The sequence below is a fragment of the Callithrix jacchus genome, chromosome 10 (genome assembly GCF_049354715.1).
Source record: "Callithrix jacchus isolate 240 chromosome 10, calJac240_pri, whole genome shotgun sequence".
Classification (NCBI taxonomy): domain Eukaryota; kingdom Metazoa; phylum Chordata; class Mammalia; order Primates; family Cebidae; genus Callithrix; species Callithrix jacchus.
Window position 1 is genome coordinate 8,033,391 of NC_133511.1, and position 24,110 is coordinate 8,057,500.

Consider the following 24,110-nt stretch of genomic DNA (forward strand, 5'->3'; position numbering starts at 1 on the left):
TTATATTCTAATAAAAAACTTCTTTGTATTATATAAAGGTTTAGATCAGAACTAATAAGACAGAATGCTGTTTCTTTTTTTTTCCCTTTTCTATTTTACTTTAGTTTCTATGGGTACGTGTGCAGGTTTGTTATATGGGCAAATTGCACGTTGCTGAGGCTTGGTGTACAAATGATCCTGTCACTTAGGTAGTGAGCACAGTACCTGATAGTTAGCCTTTCAAGCCATATCTCCCTCCCTCTCTGTCCCTCAAACAGTCCCCAGTGCTGTTTTTCACATCTTGTGTCCACGTTGACATGCTGTTCTTATCAGATTTTTTTAAAGGTCTTCAAAAGAGGGTTTGATTATATCAGAAGCCCCCAAAAGAAGAGAGCCACTACCGTGGAATCAAGGCATAGTAAAATATAGTTGATCTTTGACATTTGCAAAGGATACCACACAATAGCATAGCATTTCTTTCATTTCCTTTTAAAACAGGAATATTATTTTCCTCCTGTTGTTATGTGTTAAATGAGAACGTAAATACCAGTTGATATGGAAGTGCTAGGCAAAGCCTACTAGCTCTGATAACCTCCTACTTATGAGTTCCCAAGCATGTTTTAAGCCTTTGACTCAGCAAAATGACACATCACTCCATATAAGCAAGAGTGCTTTTAAATGGTTCGTTGTCAGTGTTAAATCCTTAAGTGCTCATTTCCTTATTTGCCTGGCTGTTTTCTATTCACCTTTCATGTCTCAATTTAAATGTCATGTTTCTTTGGTCTCAGAGTGATAGAAAGTAAATAATACGTTTTTTTTTTCCTGAGACAGTCTTGCTGTCGCCCAGGCAGCCTCTGCCTCCTGGATTCAAGGAATTCTCCTGCCACAGCCTCCCAAGTAGCTGGGATTACAAGCACATGCCACTATGCCCAGCTAATTTTTTTATTTTTAGTGGAGACGGGATTTCACCATGTTGGCCAGGCTGGCTATCTTGGCTTCTCAAATTTCTGGGATTACAGACATGAGCTAGCCTACCCAGCATAAATTATACTGTTAATTTAATTCTGCTCCTACTGCAAGCAAAGCAAACATTTTTTGTGTTAGAGCATTATTTGTATAGATTTTAGGAAAATCTCTTTTTAAATACGGAAATATTCAGGAAAATTATTGTGCCATTGATCACAATGCGCCTTTAATTGTATGATTAAATCTAACTATAAATACCGTGGTATAAAATAATTATATATATATATTTTTTTCACGTCAAGCATGTGAATCCCTCCACCTCTGTCTCTATATACACATATATGTATATTGTGTTCTTTTTTTTTTGCAGACAGTGATGTGTGTTCTGAAATTGTGAACCATGAGTCTAGCACTTAATGATCTGCTTATTTGCTGCCGTCATCTAGAACATGATAGAGCTACAGAACGAAAGGTAGTAAATTACTTAAATTCAATTTTTCCTTGAAATAAGCGTGCCTAGTAATCCATTATTATCTCCTTTTTCTTGTCAGAAAGAAGTTGAGAAATTTAAGCGCCTGATTCGAGATCCTGAAACAATTAAACATTTAGATCGACATTCAGATTCCAAACAAGGAAAATATTTGAATTGGGATGCTGTTTTTAGGTATTCTATTCAATTATTTTACTGTCTTTATTTTTCTCTTTTATATTTATTTCTGTTGTGATATTATTTTTGTGTGTAAGTCTTAAAATTTATCTTTGCTTCCTATATGTCATTGTGCTTTGCATATGAATTTGGCATTTAATATTTATCCAAAATATAATTTTTTTTTTTTTGAGACAGAGTTTCGCTCTTGTTACCCAGACTGCAGTGCAATGGTGCGATCTCAGCTCAACGCAACCTCCGCCACCTGGGTTCAAGCAATTCTCCTGCCTCAGCCTCCTGAGTAGCTGGGATTATACAGGCACGCGCCACCATGCCCAGCTAATTTTTGTATTTTTAGTAGAGACGGGGTTTCACCATTTTGACCAGGATGGTCTCGATCTCTTGACCTCGTGATCCACCCGTCTTGGCCTCCCAAAGTGCTGGGATTACAGGCTTGAGCCACCGCGCCCGGCCCCAAAACGTAATTTTTAAAGGTTGTTCATATAGAAATTAAAAATTATAAATCATTTCTTCACTAAGATGTTTTAGACTTACCCTCACTCAAAATTGAGAATTTCTTTCTTATCAATTAGTTCACAAGACTTCAGATTAGAGAAAAAAAAAATTATAATAAATGTTTGGATTTCACTTTCATACCTTTAAATATTACTCTGTGTATAAGTAAATGCCATGTGTTAAATGGTAATAAAACAAGTAAAGGAAGATTGGAATATTTGCGTATGAATTCAGTTAAAACCAACAAAAAAAGGCCTCAAGCAATGAAAAAACACAATTGATGGCTGGACAGGAGCGGCAAACAGGGTTGATGCATTTTCACATTGAGGTATTTTCAACCATGAAATCCATTTATAACTAGAGACAGGTTGTAAGGATTTTAAATTCTGAGAGTATTAAATAAACTAGAAATAACATTTGTAGTCAAGAGGAAGGATGTATTTAGTTGTCCAGTGTTTAGGACCGACGCGGTTTTATTTTTGGCTCCTGTTTGGTATTAGATTGACTGTTACATATTTGAATGCATGTAACATGAAAAATTCATGCTCTTTTTCTTCTGGTTTTCTAGTTCATTTTAAATACCACAAATATAATTATAACCTGAAGATGAATACTGTTTTGTATAAGCTGATCCCGTGGGTCAGATATGCACCCAGCACTCCTGGCTCGTTATGGATATCTTCTAGGCAGGCTTCATTTAATGGCTAGCAACATTACCAACTGCCTAAGAAATAGGTAGATCCTGTGCAGAATAACAGAAGGAGTTGAGAGAGTCCTCACAAGCATTATAAGCTTTTAATGATAATTTTAGAAGGAGGCAGTAAAGCAGTTGAAAGTCATAGAAGATTAAGGGCTTTGCAGACCAGACATTAAATTGGTGGTGTTTGTAGGAGTTAGGCCTTGAAAGAGATGTTTAATTGTTTTATTTGTTTTATTCATCTGGTATAGTATTCTGAGCAAGGTAGTTTAAAAGTTGCTCTTTGTGATGGCATGAATGGGTTTCGAAATTATTATAATTTAAGTAATGAGTTTCTGAAATTGCATTTTGTTTTCTTGAAGATTTTTACAGAAATATATTCAGAAAGAAACAGAATGTCTGAGACTGGCAAAACCAAATGTATCAGCCTCAACACAAGCCTCCAGGCAGAAAAAGATGCAGGAAATCAGTAGTTTGGTCAAATACTTCATCAAATGTGCAAATAAAAGTAAGTGATGTTATAAATGATAAATCAATGGCTTTGCAGATTACTGTTGCAGGAGTTTTTTTTTCAGATTATTTTAAGGACTTTAACTGCTGTATAAGTTTCTTCTAAATATAGTAAGATAAAAGTTGAGTATGAGTACATATAATGATTTTTATTTTTATTAAAAAAGTTTTTTTTCAAGGCTAGTCAGAGGAAGCAGTGGCAGTGGAGAAGAAACAAATCTGTAACTGGTTGTGATCGATTAGTTCTGAACACCACCGCACTCCAGCCAGCCTGATCTTTAATACTGCAGATTCAAATATTTGAGGAAATTTATGCAAGCATAGAATGACAGAAACGTGAGGATTGAAGGGATTGATTGATGTATTTAGAGATAGGGTCTTGCTCTGTCACCCAGGCTGGAGCGTAGTGGTGTGATGATAGCTCGCTGCAGCCTCAAGCTTCTCAGTTCCTAAGTGATCCTGCTGTCTTAGCCTCCTGAGTGGTTAGGGCTATAGATGTGCATCACCATGCCAGGCTCATTTTTTTCTTTTTTTAAAGAGATGTTATCTCACTGTTTTGCCCAGGCCGATCTTCAGCTCTTGGCCTCAAGCACTCCTCTCCCTGCTCAGCATCCCCAGTTATTGGCATTCCAGATGTGAGCCACCGTGCTTAGTGAAGGAATTAAAAATTACTGTTTTAACTACCCAGTCTTGGATTCCCTCTATATGTCCCCAGCCCTTTGGTAGAGGTATAGTCTTAATGATTGAATATACTTACAAGGCTCTCTTTTCCATCTTTGAATAGCATTAAGAGTATTAAAAACCCACTGGGGGCAGTGGCTCACTCCTGTAATCCCAGCACTTTGAGAGGCTGAGACAGGCAGATCGCCTGAGGTCAAGAGATGAGACCAGCTTGGTCAACATGGCAAAACCTCATATCTACTAAAAATAAAAAAATTAGCCAGGCATGGTGGCACATGCCTGTAATTCCATCTAATTGGGAGGCTGAGGCACTAGAATCACTGGAACCCGGGAGGCAGAGGTTGCAGCGAGTTGAGATTATGCCACTGTGCTCCAGCCTGGGTGACAGAGCTGGGCTCTGTCTCAAAAAAAAAAAAAGGTAATAAAAACAGTCTTTTGTTACTGCTTCTCCCTTCTGAGTATACCAAACACTCCTATTTATTTTTTCAGTGTGACATCCTCAGAGATGTTTGAAAGGAGCCACAGTACTTCCTGAGTCATCATCTTTAAAGTTCATACACTTACTCTCTTCAGCTCATATGACCTACGTTTTATGCCAATTTCTTCTGAATATTCTTCAGTTTAATTATCTGTCTTAAAGTGTGGCCTCTACTTACAGGGAAGGGGCCAGTAAAATAAACAAAAAGTGTGGGGCTCATTTTTTAAAATTCAGGATCTTACTCTGTCACCCAGGCTGGAGTGTGTGCATTGGTGTGATCTTGGCTCACTGTAACCTCTGCCTCCTGGGCTCAGGTGATACTCCTGCCTCAGCTTCCTGAGTAGCTGGCATTACAGACACAGGCCACCATGTCTTGCTAATTTTTGTATTTAATAAAGACAGGGTTTCACTGTGTTGGCCAGGCTGGTCTCAAACTCCTGACCTCAAGTGATTTTCCCACCTTGGCCTCCCAGAATGCTGGGATTATAGGCATGAGCACCTGGCCGGGACTCAATCTTTTAGGTATATTCTGCTTAGTAAGGAGTGAAGCTAGAAAACGAGTTTTCAAAGTAAGAAAAAAAAAAAAAAAAAAGAGTGAAGCAAGGCTTACATGTCTTTCTTTCTGTACTTTTACTGATTAATTCTAAGACCACATAAGCTTCCTTGGCTGTCAGAATCAACACTTAAGTGCCATTACTAAGATTTAAGGGAAGAAACTACCCAAAAAATAGTTTTTTTTCTCCTGATGAAACAGATATCTCCCATCTTTAACTTGTACGATTAATATTGCGAAGAGTTGATATTTTTGAACCAAAATGCAGGATCCTGGTTAGCTTTTGTAAGGAAATGGGCTTTACACATACTGAAAAGCTAGAGGTAGAAATGTGTGTTTAGGGACTCCTGGCCTCTTCACAGATGAGGATGTTGCTTTGTGATAACTCTTAAGAATCAGGAGGGGGGGGCACAGTGGCTCACACCTGTAATCCCAGCCCCTGAGGGGGCCAAGGCTGGTGGATCACCTGAGGTCAGGAATTGGAGACCAGCCTGGCTAACATGGTAAAATGTTGTCTCTACTAAAAGTACAAAAAATAGCCAGGCATGGTGGCAGGCACCTGTAATTCCAGCTACTCGGGAGGCTGAGGCAAGAGAATTGCTTGAACTCGGGAGGCAGAGGTTGCAGTGAGCCAAGACCATGCTATTGTACTCCAGCCTGGGTGACGAGCAAAATTCCGTCTCAAAAAAAAAAAAAAAGAATCGGGAAAGCCCTGAAATTGGTAAATATTTAGTAGAAGTATGCAGATTATTAGTGAATGATATTTCCGAATGGCGTTATGAGAATTGAGTCTAAAGAACAATGATTTAGTACATTTTCCACCTCATTTTAGATGCCAGTATGTGTAGGTAGCTTGAAGCCCTTGTCAGAGACTCCAGCAGAGACAAAGGAAAGCTACGCTGCGATATTCTACACCCGATTTTGCTCTATGTGGTGCAAAATACTGTATTTGCTATACAAATAGCAAATGTAGTAGGTACTTAATGAGAGTGAATGACAGAAAGATAACACATCAGTTTTGTAGCCCACCAGAAAAGTTTGCAGCATTTACAGTAATTTTGCCTTGCAGTGAACAGCCCTTTTAATTGCAAAATTAACAATGGAGATTACATTTGAAAATGTATCAACATGTTGGTTTATAAGAAAGAGTTGGCCGGGCTTGGTGGCTCAAGCCTGTAATCCTATCACTTTGGGAGGCCAAGGCGGGTGGATCACGAGGTCAAGAGATGGAGACCATCCTGATCAACATGGTGAAACCCCGTCTCTACCAAAAAAAAAAAAAGGCCTTAAAAGAAATAAAGAAGTGAAGGGTAGCTGAGAAGAAACAAGTAAGCAAATATTGTTCATTTCTCTCCTTTTTTTTTTTTTGAGACAGAGTCTTGCTTTGTTGCTCAGGCTGGCGTGCAGTGTTGTCATCTCGGTTCACTGCAGCTTCTGCCTCCTGGGTTCAAGTAATTCTAGTGTGTCAGCCTCTGGAGTAGCTAGGACTATAGGCATATGCCACCAGGCCCAGGTAGTTTTTGTATTTTTAGTAGAGATTGGGGGTTTCACCCCGTTGACCAAGCTGGTCTCAAACTCCTGGCCTCAAGTGATCTGCCTGCCTCAGCTTCCCAAAATGCTGGGATTATAGGTGTGAGCTACCATGCCCAGCCTGTTCATTTTTTTTTTTCTTTTTTGAGATGGAGTTTCGCTCTTGTTTCTCAGGCTGGAGTGCAATGGTGAGATCTCGGCTCCTTGCAAACTCTGCCTCCCAGGTGCAATCGATTCTTCCGCCTCAGCCTCCCATGTAGCTGGGATTATAGACATGCACCACCACACCTGGCTGATTTTGTATTTTTAGTAGAGATGGGGTTTCACCATGATCATCAGGCTGGTCTTAACCACAAGTGATCCACCTGCCTCACCCTCCTAAAGTGCTGGATTACAGGTGCGAGCCACCATGCCCCACCTGTTTGTTTCTTTATGTAAGCATTTGTCTGCTTTCGTACAAAGCTTAGAGTCTAGATGATGCAAAACTCAGCTGTGAAAAATGTGAAGTTCCCTAAGATTTCTAAAAGTCTCTGCAGGTAGGCTGGGCGCAGTGGCACATGCCTAATCCTGGTACTTTGGGAGGCCAAGGCAGGCAGAGTGTTCAAGCCCAGGAGTTTGAGATCAGCCTGGATAACGTGGCAAGAGCTCCTCTCTACAAAAACACAAAAATTAGCCAGCCGTGATGGTGAACACCTGTAGTCCCAGCTACTTAGGAGGCTTAGGCAGGAAGATTGCTTGAGCCCAGGAGGCAGTGGTTGCAGTGAGCCAAAATTGTGCTACTGAACTCCAGCCTGAGTGACAGAGTGAGATCCTGTCTCAAATAAAAAGAGGTCTCTGCAGGCAACTGAGTTGTACTTTTAAGAAGGATTTGATCCTAGAAGTTTGAGACCAACTTGGGCAACATAGGGAGACCCCATCTCTACAAAAACTTAAAAAACTAGCTGGGCATAGTGGCGCTTGCCGGTAGTCCTAGCTACTTGGGAAGCTGACATGTGTCAGTCCCTTAGACCCAGGAGGTCAAGGCTGCAGTGAGTCGTGATGGGCCACATGCACTCCAGCTTGGGTGACAGAGCAAGACTGTCTGAAAAACAAGCAAAACAGTGAAACAAAGGTCAACACATTTCTTGAAACAATTCCCATATTTGGTAGAGGAAGGAGATACATTGGGATAAAGGACATAGGAAAATATGATTTTATTATAATATTAATTTCTGTAGTTATTCACCACAAATTAATTTTTATTGAGCATTTGCTATTAGGGCGGTCACTGGGCTTTTATGTCAGAATACAGAGATTAATTCTTCTGCCTAAGGATCTAATAATACAATGGTTGTTTTAGATAAGAAAAGTGTTGTAAAGACTGTAAGAGGTGCAAAGAGGACCACATGGCTGTGCATTTCATAACCGGACAATGCCTAAAGTTATGAAATGAGCCATGAGTGACGATGATTTTGCAGTTATATCAGTGTATATTTATTTACCACAGTCTGATACTTGTGAATATAGCTAGTCTCATCATATGAAAACCCTAATCCAGAATAATATATTCATGTTTACATGATGCACTGTGCTCTGCTCGTAGTTACAGCAATAAATATGTTCAATTTAAAATGGTCAGTATTGAAATAGGGCATTTCCACTGTGACATAAATATGATTTGCTGAAAATGAGAATTAAAGTATTTTTAAACATACTTTGTTACCTTCAAGAGTATGTGTCTAGTAATGCCAAATTTTCAGAATCTCTAATAAGTAAATAAAATGCTGTTAAAGATGGCAACAGGGGTCATGCACGGTGGCTCATGCCTGTAATCTTGACCTCTTTGGGAGGCCAAGACAGGAGAATCCCTTCAGTTCAGGATTTCAAGACCAGCCTGGGGAACATCATGAGAGATTCTGTCTCTCTGAAAAATAAAAATAATTAGCTGGGCATGGCGGGACAACATCTATAGTTCCAGTTACTCAGGGGGCTGAGGTGGGAGGATCCCTTGAGCCTGAGAGGTTGAGGCTGCTGAGGGCTGTGATCATGGCACTGCACACCAGCCTGGGTGATAGAGCAATACTCTGTCTTAAAAAAAAAAATTACAGCTTGAGATATTTGTATGCCATAAATGCTACTATAGGACTTATAACTAATTCGGCTTTCCAAGGTAAATATTCTTCTCGTAATCTTATGTTATTTTAATAAATTCATTCTTTATAAAGAGTCCTAAAAAACTTGGGATCAGTTTTGGTACAAAACCAGAAATTGTGAATTATTAAGGATATAATTGTTTTAAGAATGATTGCTTTTCGAGTTGGGCAGGTCACTTGGGGCCAAGAATTCAAGATCAGCCTGACCACATGGTAAAATCCCATCTCTACTAAAAATAAAAAATTAGCTGGGCGTGATGGTGTACACCTGTAGCATGTTGGTGCAAACCTATAGTCCCAGCTATTTGGAAGGCTGGAGTGGGAGAATCACTTGAACCCGGCAGGCGGAGGAGGCTGCAGTGTGCTGAGATTGCAGCACTGCGCTCCAGCCTGGGCGACAGAGCAAGACTGCTTCATAAAAAAAAAGAATGATTGTTTTTGCTATAAATTCCGAATAGAGGCATTGGCAAACTTGCTGTGTAAAGAGGCCAGATAGTGAATGTTGTTTACTTTACAGGCCATGCAGTCATCTCTGTCTTAATCACAAAAGCAGCCGTGGACAGCAAATGACGGGATGTGACTATCTTCCAATAAGATATTATTTGCAGAAACCAGTAACTGGCTGAATTTTGCTTGGGGACATAATTTGCCAATTTCTTCTGTACAGAAGAAGGTTAATTAATAGTAATTTCCCAAATGGAATTATTTAAATAGTTGTCATTCCAGGTGTCTTTTATTTTTGTTCAAATGTACGTTTTTCTTTATTTGTTTTATTTTATTTTTAAATAGGAGCACCTAGGCTAAAATGTCAAGAACTCTTGAATTATATCATGGATACAGTGAAAGATTCATCTAATGGTGCCATTTATGGAGCTGATTATAGCAACATACTACTCAAAGACATTCTTTCTGTGAGAAAATACTGGTGTGAAATATCTCAGCAACAGTGGTTAGGTACGTTTGGAAGGTTGTTCTTTTTTGTGAATTTTCCTCCTAAAATGAAACTTCACCAAAGAAAGCACTCTTGTCTGTATCTGTCTGTATCCCCCAAGTGACCTGACAGTGTAACAGTACTTTAGTAATATTATATAGTTATCAAACCTGACCCTTAATTTTTATTTATTTATGTAGCTTCTGAATTAAGTAACCAATAATATATCAGAGCTGGAATTACAGTTGAAAGATGTCATCTCCATTGTCAAGGAGTTGACAGTGGCAGAAGAAAACTCAAGTAAACCAGAGATTATAATGCACTATGATACAGATATATTTGGGTGCAGTAGATAGACAAAACAATGACACCTAAACTCAGCCATGATTCAAGTAGAAAGGGAGAGAACCAAGAGAGAGAAGTATGGTGAAAGTGAAAGCAGGCTGGGTGTGATGGCTCGGGCCTGTAAACCCAGCACTTTGGAAGGCCAAGGCAGGTGGATTGCTTGAGCCCAGGAGTTCGAGACCAGCCTGGGCAATATGGTGAAACTCTGTCTTTACAGAAAATAGCAGAGGTAGTGGCTCATGCTTGTAGTCTCAGCTACTTGGGAGGCTGAGGCAGGAAGATCACCTGAGTCCTGGAGGTTGAGGCTGCAGTGAGCTGTTCTCACTTCACACTGCACTCCAACCTGGGTGACAGAGTTAGACCCTATTTCCACTAAAAAATAAAAATAAAAGTGAAAGCAAGAGAATTTAAAGTTCAAAGGGGTGTGGCTAACATTTTAAGTGTAGTAGAAGGGGACACAAGTATCCATTGGATTAGGCACTTGGCACTCTACTCCTAAGGTCATTGAAATGAATTATATTAGAATAGAATGCATTAGAAGAGAATGTACAGGACCTAGTGACTCACTAGATGTGTAGAGTATATGCTAGGGAGAAATCTGGGATTGTTGCCTGTTTATAGCTGGGAGGTACTGAGAGACTACAAAGGAAAGAAGTTATGATCAGAGACTGAAATATTTCAGTTTATTGATTTCAAAGATGGAATATTTCTGGGTTTGAGAGTAAGTAAAAGTAGGATTTGACATTAACAAGATGACTGAGTCAGATGTCAAAGTCTTCTGATATACCAGCTCTAAAAGTTTAGAAGCTTTTTTTTTTTCATGGAAAAGTGTTTAAGCTACATTTTGCTTGCTAAACTAAAAGACATTTGTCCATATTTTTTATTGCCATTATTTCAAAATGAGGTACATGCGAACCACAAAACTACTAACTAATTGGTACCCTCACTCTGCATTACATTCTATCGTTCCCACAAGAATAAACTCCTTCTCAGCTATTGTACTAATTTCTTAGGAGTCATTTGGAGCCTTTCTGTTACTCTGACCACAAGGTAGGCCGTGTCTGTACTAGGGCCCTCAACAAGCCTAGAGACAGCCTTTGGGGAATAGCCTGGTGATATCTAAGATACTCATCCAGGTCTTTCCCCAATATGGCTGGTCATATTTAGGACATTTTAGATGGTCACTTATAACCATGGCTGTCACTGAAACCAAGGCACTCTCTCCCCAGTCCCCTTACTATATTCTGTCATCTAGTGTGTTCTCTGAAACCCCCTTTTTATTTGTAAACGAACTACTGTTACTGCTTTTTTTTTTCTAAGCTAACCTTTGCTACTTCTTCCTGGATGTTTCTTCTTATAATCAGCCTTTTTGTCAGATATTTTTTTTACTTAGCTTCCTTCTCTAAAACTTGCTTAGATGAGGACTCTGTGGAAGAAGTGAAGTCAGTGCTCAAAATATATATTTGGTAGAGGTGGGGATTAAAGCCCTGACTATGGATGAGATTTCTATATAGAGTTCAGGGTGAGATGAGAAGAATGGCCTAAGTCAGCATTTCTGTATAAATTTTGGAATCAGCTTATTTATTCCTGCAGAAGATCTTGCTGGGATTTTGATACTAATTGCATTGAAATGGTTGAACAATTAGGGAAGAATAGAAATCGTAACAATGTAGAGTTTTCCATTCCATGAACACTGTATCTCTCTCCATTTACTTAGGTTGTTTGTTTGTTTTTTGAGACTGAGTCTCTCTCTGTCACCCAGGCTGGAGTGCCAGTGGCATGATCTTGGCTCACTGCAACCTCCACCTCTTAGGTTCAAGTGATTATACTGCCTCAGTGTCCTGAGTAGCTGGGATTACAGGCATGTGCCACCACAGACAGCTAATTTTTGTATTATTAGCAGAGACAGGATTTCATAATGTTGGCCAGGCTGGTCTCAAACTCTTGACCTCAGGTGATCCGCCTGCCTTGGCCTCCCAGTCTGCTGGGATTACAGGCTTGGGCCACTGCACCAGCTACTTAGGTCTTTTTTGATTTCTTTCACTAGTGTTTTGTAATTGTCAGCAAAAATTTTTTTTATTGTAAATTGAGAATTTTTTTTCTTTAATTTCATTTTAAAAAAAATTAGAAACAGGATCTCACTTTGTTGCCTAGGCTGGTCTCAAACGCCTGGGCTCAAGTGATCAAAGTGTTGGGATTATAGGCATGAGCCACCATGCCCAGCTGCAAATTGACATTTATAATTGCATAAACATAAAGATTTTGTGTATGTTTTGTTAGATATATACTGCAGTAGTAAATTGCATTGTTTTTAACATTTTGATTTTCAAATTTTTCAATGTACAAAAATTATACAAAAGTACAGTTGATTTTTATATAGCAACCTTGTATTTTGGGATCTTGCTAAAATCACTTATCCATAAATCTAGTAGCTTTTTTTGAATGTTCTTTGGGATTTTCTTTGGAGACAAACATGTCTTCTGTAAGCAGTACTTTTTTTTCCTTTCTGAGCCATGTGTCTTTTATTTTGTGCCTCATTACATTGGCTAGGACCTCCAATATGATTTTTTTAATTGTGGTAAACTATATATAACATTTATTATTTTAACTATTTTTTTTTTTTTTTGAGACAGAGTTTTGCTCTCGTTACCCAGGCTGGAGTGCAATGGCGCGATCTTGGCTCACCGCAACCTCTGCCTCCTGGGTTCAGGCAATTCTCCTGCCTCAGCCTCCTGAGTAGCTGGGATTACAGGAACATGCCACCATGCCCAGCTAATTTTTTGTATTTTTAGTAGAGACGGGGTTTCACCATGTTGACCAGGATGGTCTCGATCTCTTGACCTCGTGATCCACCCGCCTCGGCCTCCCAAAGTGCTGGGATTACAGGCTTGAGCCACCGCTCCCGGCCCCGAATTTCACTCTTTAAAAACTGAACACTATTCTGTTGTGTGTATATGCCGCATTTTGGTCATTCAGTCATCCATTGGTGGATGGACATGGGTTGTTTCTGCCTTTTGATTACTGTGAATAATGCCACTATGAACATGAATACAAATGTCTCTTGAGTTTCCTGCTTTCAGTTCTTTTGATTGTATACCCAGAAGTAGAATTGCTAGATCATGTAATTCTATATTTTAATGTTTTAAGGAACCAACATCCTGTTTTACACAGGAGCTACACCATTTTACGTTCTCACCAGAAGCACACGAGGGTTTCAGTTTCTCTACATTCTCACTAGCCTAACTAATAGAAAATGAGGATTCCTCTTCCAGGCCTTGAAAGCTCTGCATAGTTTTACTTCTTCCAACCTGTCTAACTTAACTAAAGCTCTTCTAATTTCTGTGCTCAAGCTACACTGTTAATTACTCAGTTTCTCAAACCTAGACGTTTCCTTTTTTTTTTTAATGGACTTTTATCTTTTAGAGGAATTTTAAGTTTATGGTAAAACTGAGTAGAAGGTTCACTGGACACACACAGCATGCCCTACAGTCAACATCTTGCACCAATGGTACATTTGTTATAATCAGCAAACCTATGCTGGGACACATCATTGTTACCCAAAGTCCGTAATTATGTTAAAGTTCACTTTTGGTAGTGTAGATACTATGGGTTTTTTCAAGTATAGTGACATTTTAAAAGATCTTTTTCTGTATCTAATGAGATGGTCATATTTTTTTTCCTCTGGGGGAGAATGGTAACAATTATTCACTGTTATGGTACCATACAGAATAGGTTTATTGCCAGAAAAATCCTCTGTGTTTTCACCTGTTCATCCCTCCCTCCTTGCAAACTGTGGGAACCAATGATCTTTGTGCTGTCTCCATGGTTTGGCCTTCTCCAGCATGTCATATACAGTTGTGCGTCTCTTAATGATGTAGATATATTCTGAGAAATACATCATTAGGCAATTTATTTGTTGTATGAACATCATAGGGTATATTTATACAAACTGAAATGGTCTAATACTACACACCTATGTTGTATCGTATTACCGCTCCTACACTACAAACCCCGTAGCATGTTTCTGTACTGAATACTGTAGGCAGTTATAACACAATGGTAAGTATTTGTATCTCTAAACATATATAAACATAGAGAAGGTACAGTAAAAGCATGGTATAAAGAATAAAACATGGTAGACCTGTCTAGGGCACTTACCATGAATGGAGCTTGCAGGAGTGTGGTAATGTAAAGGCCTGGGATATTACTGTATACTACTATAGAATTTATAAACAAGCTGCGCTAAATTTAAAAATAGATACTTTTCTTCTTCAATAATAAATTAACACTAGCTACTATAACTTTTTTACTTTATAAACTTTAATTTTGTAATAACACTAAGCTTAAAATACAAATGCATTGTATAGCTATACAAACATTTTTTCTTTATATACTTATAGGTGTTTTTTCTTTTGTTCTATAAGCTTTTTAAATAAAATTATTACTACTCTATTTTTTCCTTTAGACTTTTTTTGTTGAAAACAGAGACAAACACACACATTAGCCTAGGCCTGCATAAGGTCAGCATCGTCAGTATCACTGTCTTCCATCTCTGCATCTTGTCCCCCTGGGAGATCTTCAGGGATGTGCATGGAGCTTTCATCTCCTATGATAATGGTGCTTTATTCTGAAATGCCTCCTAAGGGACCTAACTGAGATGTTTTACTGTTTTGTTTTTTAAGAGGAAGAAGGAGGAATATAGTATAAAATAGTAATAAAAAGCATAGTAGAGTATGTACATAGACCAGTAACATGGTCATTTACCAGTAACTTAGTCGTTTATTATCATTGACAAGGTTTTATGTACTGTACACGATTGTATGTATTCTACTTTTAAATGACTGGCGGTGCAGTGGTTTTTTTTATACAAATATCACAAATGCTTGTGAGTAATTTTTTATATTATGACATCACTAAGTAAATAGGAATTTTTCAGTTCTGATATAATCTTACGGTACCACCTTTTCATATTTCCATCTGTCATTGACCAGAATGTTATGTTGTTAACATAGTATGTGACTGTGGTTGGAATCATAACCGTATGGATCCTCTTCACATTGGCTTCTTTCATTTAGTAGTGTGCAGTTAAAGTTCTTCCATGTTTGTTTTGTTTTGTTTTTTGAGTCAGGGTCTCTGTCACCCAGGCTGGAGTGTGGTGGTGAGATCATGGCTCACTGCGGCTTCGAACTCCTGGACTCAAGTGATCCTCACACCCCCTTCCAAGTACCTGGGACCACACACAAAAGCCATCACACCCTGCTAATTTTTCATTTTTAGTAGAGAGAAGGTCTTTCTATGTTGCTTAGGCCAGCAACTTGAACTTGGCCTCCCAAAGTGTTGGGATTACAGGTGTGAGCCACCACTCAGACTCTCCATGTCTTTTTATGGCTTGATAGGCTGAGGTGGGAGGATCTCTTGAGCCCAGAAATCCAAATCCAGCCTGGGCAGCATAGTGAGACTTCTGTCTCTTAAAAAACACACACAAAAAAGAGAGAAGACCAAAGTTACTGATATTAGAAATGAAATGAGATGTAATTACAGATCCTGTAGATATTAAAAGGATAATAGGGAAACACTATAAACATCTGTATGGACATTAAACTTAATTTAAATGGGCCAGTTCCTCAAACCTTGATTTGATACATTATCAAAAGTCATCCCATATAAAATAATCCAATAGCAAATAGGTTTTTTCACTAGTCCCATAACTATGAAGAGAAGAAATTGAATTAAATTGAATTAAAGAAATTGAATCTATAATTTAAAGCCTTTCATAAGACAAATGAAGAACAAGATAAGGATGTGCGCTTTCACCACTCCTTTTCAACATTGTATTACAGGTTCTAGCCAAGGGCAGTTAGACAAGAAAACAAGCAGGCGTACAGATTGGAAAGGAAGAAACAGAACTTCCCTTTTGGAGATGGCATGATTGTCTATAGAGTCCCAGTAAACACAAGTATAACATTGTATAATAACGTTATTTGGGAGCTGGGCGCAGTGGCTCACACCTATAATCCCAGCACTTTGGGAGGCTGAAGCGGGTGGATCACTTGAGGTCAGATGATAGCTTCCTCCGAAACAAAGGACAGGTTTACTTATAAGCCTATCCATTATGAAAAGCCTGCGGTTTCTCTGTTATAACTCAGTCCACTGTTTTCGTGGTGTCAAGTGTCCCACTTCATCTTGCCTTTGGTATTGGGGAACTGAAGCAAAAATTAAGGTAGTCTGGCTACTATCATTGCAGTGAGAAATAAATTCTCCTTTTTCTCTTATCAAGAATCTCATGTCTCCTGCCAGCACCCATGAAACTGTCATGTTGATTTGTTAGGTTACAAGCAGGGTAAAATCTCAGCCAACCACAGTGGCTTATGCCTGTAATTCTAGCACTTCGGGTAGCCAGAGCAGGTGGATCACTTGAGCCTAGATGTTCAAGACCAGCCTCGGCAACATGGCAAAACCCTGTCTCTACCTAAAATACAAATCAGTTGGGTGTGGTGGTGTGGGCCTATTGACCCAGCTACTTGGGAGGCTAAGATGGGAGGATCACCTGAGTCTGGGGAGATTGAGACTACGGTGAGCCATGATTTTAGCACCACACTCCAGCCTAGGTGACAGAGTAAGACCCTACCTTAACAAAATAAGAAACAAACCAAGTAGACTAAAATCTCATATTCTTTATAAGTCTCAACATATTTTATGGACATTTTTAATCAAATAGTATTATTATTTTAAAGTGTAGAGGCCAGGCCCAATGGCTTACGCCTATAATCCCAGCACTTTGGGAGGCCGAGATGGGTAGATTACTTGAGGTCAAGAGTTTGACACTACATGGTGAAACCCCATCTCTATGAAAAATATAAAAATTAGCCAGGCATGGTGGTGTGCGCCTGTGGTCTCAGCTACTTGGGAGGCTGAGGCATGAGAATTGCTTGAACCCAGGAGACAGAGGTTGCAGTGTCCAGCATGGACGACAGAGGAAGACACCGTCTCAAAACCAAACCAAACCATGGAGTATGTACTGTAAGTGCCTTGTTAGGCCTGGTTGAAGGAACATAGGCTTAGATAAGTCAACTAATGTTTCTGCAGTCTGGCTCTTAAACTGTTGCTCTCACAGCAGTTTATAGTTGTTCCTGTCTTAAAGGCATTTTATATAAGATAAAATTAAACATTGACCGAGTACTTTCAGTGTGATAAAAATAGATTAGTGCAGGTTTAAAATCTTTTCTCTGTATGGGATTATGGAATGTATAAATTGTGATATTTAATACATTTTGATGTTTAAAAACATGACTAATAACTTTTTTTTTTTTTTTAAAGAATTGTTCTCTGTGTACTTCAGGATGTATCTGAAACCTTCACAAGATGTTCAGAGAGTTTTAGTGGCTAGAATAATTCATACTGTTACTAAAGGATGCTGTTCTCAGACTGATGGATTGAATTCCAGATTTTTGGATTTCTTTTCCAAGGCCATTCAGTGTGCGAGGTAATCTAATCTCTTTTTCTTTTGTTTTGTATTGAAATACTTTTGACCTTCTTGCAAGACCATGTTTTAGATTCAATAACTAAAAATTCTACCTTTAAATAAAGCATTGATCCATCATAACAGAACTAGTGGATTCCTAAAGAGACAACCAAGTCCAGCACTTCCTGAATATCCAATATGCAGAGCACTCACACTCCATGATGTCCCCAGTGGGAGATGTGTCCTGCTGCTGTTCTGATGACCAGGAAACTTAAACAGCTTCTTAATTGTTACATTTCCCCCATTTTGAGGGTGGCTGTAATATATTGAGAATAAGATAGAATAGGGATATATTTAGGAAGTATTCCTGTTGTACATTTGTTTGGCATTTAATTTATAATGTGGAACATTTTATAAATGTTGCTCCAGATCAGTTTTGTTTATTTTTAGACAATGTTTTAGCAGCAGGGAGAGCTAACAGAAGTGGCCTCTTAGCACCAAATAAGAACTCATTTTTTGTTAGGTTGAAATAATGCTGTGGTTTGTTTTTAATGAGTAGTTTTGAAATTAAGGCTTTTGTTTGAATATTAACGTTTTTTTCCTGCAGCATGCCATTTCATAGCTGTCTTTAATTTGTGTACTTTGTTCCCCCTGTTATACCCAGTTGAGTTTGTTTGTTTTCTCACAGACAAGAAAAGAGCTCTTCAGGTTTGAATCATATTTTAGCAGCTCTTATTATCTTCCTCAAGACTCTGGCTGCCAACTCTCGAATTCAAGTGTGTGAATTAGGAGATGAAATTCTTCCCACCTTGCTTTATATTTGGACTCAACATAGACTTAATGATTCTCTAAAAGAAGTCATTATTGAATTATTTGAACTGCAAATTTATATCCATCATCCAAAAGGAGCCAAAACCCAAGAAAAAGGTATAAAGGAAATGTTTATTGTTTTCAGTGTGCTTCATTCACACATAAAGGCTGAAGTATAAAATTAGTGTTCTGGGAGGATATGACTTTCCTCTGGATTGCTCTAGTTGATAATGTTAATTAGTCGTGAGAATGTTTTTCATTGAGTTTTTGGAATTTGAAGCAGTGGTAGCAAATTCTGTTATGCCTTACCGTTTGTTCAGTATGATGTTAGGTATTATGGGAAATACAAACAAATATGAGACATTGTTCCCTCTAGGAGCTGATTATGCATCGATACTTCAATACCAAGGGGTCTGGCACAGACTGTAGGGCAAAAGAATTTAAAGAAAGCAGGATCTTGCTTATCCACCTATTGATTTTATTAAAAGATAAAACATAAATTGGACTAAAACCAGTCAGATTATTCAGCTCTTGAGGAAGATCCATACATATTACTTTCATAGAAATGTGAGGCAGAAAAAGGGAAATTACTGCCTCACGCCTCATAGTTACTCTAGGGCCTCGTTTCCCGGAAAAAAATGAATCACTTGTTCTCCTTGATTCCTTCATATTTTTCCTACACTAAGAAAGTATTGCTCAGAAGGTGCAGTGCTTTTCAGTAGTGAGGAGCTTTATTGGCTGGAACTGGAGTTTCCTCATGCTCTGTCTATAACTGCCTTTGGGCTTTTGCTGGCCTTTGGTCCAATTCATCAAGGCCAGTGTAATGACTTTCCTAAGACAGCGTACTACACTGAGTAATAGCAGCTATAGTGGAGGAAATGTGTTATAGCCACTTTTCATTTTTTGAGACAGAGTCTCACTCTATTGCCCTGGCTGGCGTGCAGTGGCATGATGTCAGCTCATTGCAACTTCTGCCTTCTGGGTTCAAGCAATTCTCCTGCTTCAGCTTCCTAAGTAGCTGGGATTACACGTGCTCGCCACCACGCCTGGCTAATTTATGTGTTTTAGTACAGATGGGGTTTCACCATGTTGGCCAAGCTGATCTCGAACTCCTGAGCTCAAGTGATTCACCCACCTCGGCCTCCCAAAGTGGTGGAATATAGGCGTGAGCCACTGCATCGGGCTGTGTAGCCACTTTTATCAAAAGTAGCTGTGTATGTGTTTCTAATATGTATATTGAGGTAATGTGTAACCCATGAAACCACTATAAGTGAAAGAACAGTGTCTTTTTATAGTTTTTCATCTTGAACCCACCTCTCACCTGGATGCAGATCAGGCTTATTAGGAGGTGATATGATATGTCTAGGGATTTAGTTAACTGCATATTTAGGATGAATTTAAAATTGACAGGATGCTGAGGATGCCAGAAAAGCTGATGTAGTTTCAGACTACATTAATAGATTTTATGGAACTTTGTTTACGGGAAATAATAGACATTTGTTCCACATACTAGTCAGACCACAGTTGGAGTATTACGTTCACCACATTTTGTACAGTCAGCATTTCAAGTTGACTGGAATATGTGTTGGGAAAGATGACTGAAATGGTGAGAAGTCTGGTTAATATGTCATCTGTATACTAGTTGAAGGAACTGGTAGTATTTTTCTCTTTGGCCAAAAAACGGTATACAGAGAACTTGGTCCTCATGAAAGAGGGAACATATTAATCGTATTTGCCTCAGGTGGGAGAATAAATTGGAGAAAGGCAGATTTTAGGTCAGAATATGGAAGAAATTTATACAAAATACAGTTATTTAGGCCAGGTGTGGTGGCTCATGCCTGTAATCCAAGCACTTTGGAGGCCGAGGTGGGTGGATCACCTGAGGTTGGGAGTTCAAGACCAGCCTGACCAACATGGTGAAACCCTGTCTTAAAAAAAAAGAAATACAGTTATCTAAATGTAAAATGGACAGTTAGGAAATAGAGTTTGTCAAGGATCTTGTCAGACGAGGCGTTAGTACTGGATGGAAAGTTGGACCAAATGTCTAACGTTGATGCAGCTTGACAGCTGAATAATTTTGTGGGAGCTAGCAGTGCAAACAGAGTACATGAATAAATTACATTTCAATTTTTTGGATTACAGGTGCTTATGAATCAACAAAATGGAAAAGTATTTTATACAACTTATATGATCTGCTAGTGAATGAGATAAGTCATATAGGAAGTAGAGGAAAGTATTCTTCAGGATTTCGTAATATTGCCGTCAAGGAAAATTTGATTGAATTGATGGCAGACATTTGTCACCAGGTATAGTAAGAAGGTCATGTCACATTTAGAAAATTCCTGTTAGTTTTTTTATTTTTAACTGGGCTTTTAAAACCTGTGTTCTCACAAAAAGCTTATAAAATGACTCTATACATGTAACTATTTCTTTCAAAATATCAGAATTTTTTTGGAATTACCCTTTTAACTTAAAAGTTAATGCTTTCGCAGCTATGGGCTTAGTGAAAACTAGCAATGAACTTTTCCATTCGTAAATGATTGCCTAAATAAGGTGACTATAATCCCAATGTTTTTTCCTTTTTCCTTTCCTTCTTCCTTTCCTTTCCTTTTTCTTTTCCTGTTTTCCTCTGTCGCCCAGGCTGGAGTGCAGTGACATGATCTTAGCTTACTGCAACCTCTGCCTCCCCTCCCAGGCTCAGGTGATCCTCCTGCCTTAGCCGCCTGAGTAGCTGGTACTACAGGCATGTGCCACCACGCCTAACTAATTTTTTTTTTTTGAGACGGAGTTTCGCTCTTGTTACCCAGGCTGGAGTGCAATGGCGCGATCTCGGCTCACCGCAACCTCCGCCCCCTGGGTTCAGGCAATTCTCCTGCCTCAGCCTCCTGAGTAGCTGGGATTACAGGCACGCACCACCGTGCCCAGCTAATTTTTTGTATTTTTAGTAGAGACAGGGTTTCACCATGTTGACCAAGATGGTCTCGATCTGTTGACCTCGTGATCCACCCGCCTCGGCCTCCCAAAGTGCTGGGATTACAGGCTTGAGCCACCGCGCCCGGCCAAGTTTTTTGTAGAGGCAGGGTTTCACCATGTTTCCCAGGCTGGTCTAGAACTCCTGATCTCAAGTGATTTGCCCACCTTGGCCTGTCAAAGTGCTGGGATTACACGAATGAGCCACCGTGCCCAGTTTGTTTCTTTTTTTGCAATTGAGCTAGAGTTCACATAGCTTAAAATTCATGATTTTGAACTGTACATTTCTGTGGTTTTTAGTATTTTTACTATGTGTACAACCATCACCACTAATTTTAGAACTTTTTTTTTTTTTGAAACGGAGTCTTGCTCTGTGCCCCAGGCTGGAGTGCAGTGGTGCCATCTTGACTCACTGCAACCCCTGCCTCCCAGGTTCAAGTGATTCTCCTCTCTCAGCCTCCCAAGTAGTTGGTACTACAAGTGCCCACCACCACGCCCAGCTAATTTTTGTATTTTTAGTAGAGATGGGGTTTCACCCTTTTGGCCAGGCTGGTCTCGAACTCCTGACCTTGTGATCTACCCGCCTTGGGCTCCCAAAGTGCTGGGATTACAGATGTGAGCCACAGCGCCCGGCCCAAAACTTACTTATCATCTCCAAAGAAACCTCATACCTACTTAGCATTCAGTCACAATTCCTTGCATCTTCTAGATCCTAGTAATCAATCAATCTTGGTTTTTGTGAATTTTCCTGTTTGGGACAGTTCATTTAAATGGAATCATACAACATGTGTCTGCTTTCTTTCACTTAGCATAATGTTTTCAAAGTTCATCCATGTGTTACCGTGAATCAGCACTTCATTCATTTTTATTGCTGAATAATATTCAGTTGATATACTCCATTTTACTTACCCGTTCATCACCTGATGGCCTAATGTTTTTTAAATAAAACTGTTTTCCCCAGATATTTGGTTAATATACTGGGTAGTAATTTCACTCTGTCAAATATTTTCTTAATGGTAAATTTTAAAAATTGAATCCTTTTGAAAGTAAAGGTTTTTGCTTTGCTTTTAGATTTCTTGGTGCTTTTAGTAAGTGTTCCCAGGAAATAAAACTAATGTATTACTCGGTAACACCTGCTTTCTAAGAGTGCCATTACTGTCATGCAAGCTGTTTGTTTTTTACCATGTTATCAGATTTATGTGTTTCTATAATTTGTTACTCTTGCTTTAGGAATTCCCTGTATCTTCATTTCAGAAGGAATTTGTTTTCCCCTAATGAAATATTTTAAGACAGTGGCAATGAAAAAAGTGGATTTGGCTGGGCACAGTGGCTCATGCCTATAATCCCAGCACTTTGGGAGGCTGAGGCGGGTGTATCATCTGAGATAGGGAGTTCAAGACCAGCCTGACTTACATGGAGAAACCCCGTCTCTACTAAAAATACAAAATTAGCTCGGCATGGTGGTTGCATGCCTGTAATCTCAGCTACTCTGGAGGCTGAGGCAAGAGAATCACTTGAACCCAAAAGCCAGATGTTGCAGTGAGCGAGATTGTGCCATTGCACTACAGTCCCTGGGCAACAAGAGTGAAACTCTGCCTCAAAAAAAGAAAAGAAAAAGAAAAAAGTGGATTTATTTTTATTTTACAGGTTTTTAATGAAGATACCAGATCCTTGGAGATTTCTCAGTCTTATGCTACTACACAAAGAGAATCTAGTGATGACAGTGTGCCTTGCAAAAGGAGGAAAATAGATCTAGGCTGGGAAGTAATAAAAGATCACCTTCAGAAGTCACAGAATGATTTTGAACTTGTGCCATGGTAAAATGTTATCATTTTCTCATTTAGTGTCATTTTAGTCTCTTATTTTTCAGAAAACTTTCAATGGAATCCTTTAATCTCAGCCAGAACTAAGTCATTTGTCTACTCCTAAACCTATTACTACCAAACGGATATGTGATTGCCATGACAAATGAGATCAATTATTAATGGCTCATTTGCTGGGGCCAAGGGTGGGGCTACCTTTTCTAGTCATATTGTCATAGCAAGTTAAGAAGGCAGACTGGCCTAGCAATTAGAAATGTGTACCTCATGGAATTCACTGAATTGTACACTTCAACAAAAGATTTTAGCATACATAGAACCTTTTAATAGAATTAGGAAGAAGTTAAATATAACCTTAAGAAATAACAATAATTTTTACTTTATATGATGATAGTAAGTTATTTTCTTTTATTTTTCTGTCTTCTTTATTCTCATATGACATTCACATATATTTAAATAATTAAATAAATTATGGAATACTTTGGAATCCCAAAATATTAGGTCTGGTAAGGATGTTTAGAATTTGTCTAGTTCAGCCTGTTGCCTTTACTGAAAAGAAACTGAAATGCAGAGACGTTAAGCAAGTTGTGTAAGGACAGAGATTTACAGATTATAGTCATAGATACCTGTTGCTTAAGTGCATGTTTATATGGTTAAGGGTAGCTATTTAAGATTTTTCATTTGGCCATTTAGTCAAGAGTTATTTATTGAACACCTGCTATGTGCCAAGTGTTAGGGATATAGAGATGAATAACATAAGATTCCTGTTCTTAAGTACCACACATTCTAGAAAATACATAGAAAATATTTATCGGATTAACTGAATTAATATAAAGGAAAAACGGTTTTTTGGGTTTCTTTGTTTTCCTGTTTTAGAGGAATAGTTTTGGTGACTAAAGAGCAAGGATGAGGCCGGGCATGGTGGCTCACGCCTGTAATCCAAGCACTTTGGAGGCCAAGGCGGGCGGATCACCTGAGGTTGGGAGTTCAAGACCAGCCTGACCAACATGGTGAAACCCTATCTTTAAATAAATAAATAAATAAATAAATAAAAAAGAGCAGGGATGTACAAGATAACTCAGAA

At 38.9% G+C, this 24,110-nt stretch overlaps 1 protein-coding gene across 5 annotated transcripts in view; it reads left to right on the forward strand.

Moving 5' to 3' along the window:
• Positions 1-24,110, forward strand: part of ATM (ATM serine/threonine kinase) — a 140,040-nt gene that overhangs the window by 3,709 nt on the left and 112,221 nt on the right. For all 5 annotated transcript variants that reach the window (XM_035264446.3, XM_035264444.3, XM_078339378.1 and 2 more), the window contains 8 exons: positions 1,316-1,417; positions 1,497-1,609; positions 3,167-3,312; positions 9,478-9,642; positions 17,282-17,447; positions 18,115-18,353; positions 20,379-20,542; positions 22,854-23,023. In XM_035264446.3, coding sequence (XP_035120337.3) covers positions 1,346-1,417; positions 1,497-1,609; positions 3,167-3,312; positions 9,478-9,642; positions 17,282-17,447; positions 18,115-18,353; positions 20,379-20,542; positions 22,854-23,023 — 1,235 coding nt within the window. In that variant the 5' untranslated portion in view covers positions 1,316-1,345. The remainder of the gene's footprint in view (positions 1-1,315; positions 1,418-1,496; positions 1,610-3,166; positions 3,313-9,477; positions 9,643-17,281; positions 17,448-18,114; positions 18,354-20,378; positions 20,543-22,853; positions 23,024-24,110) is intronic.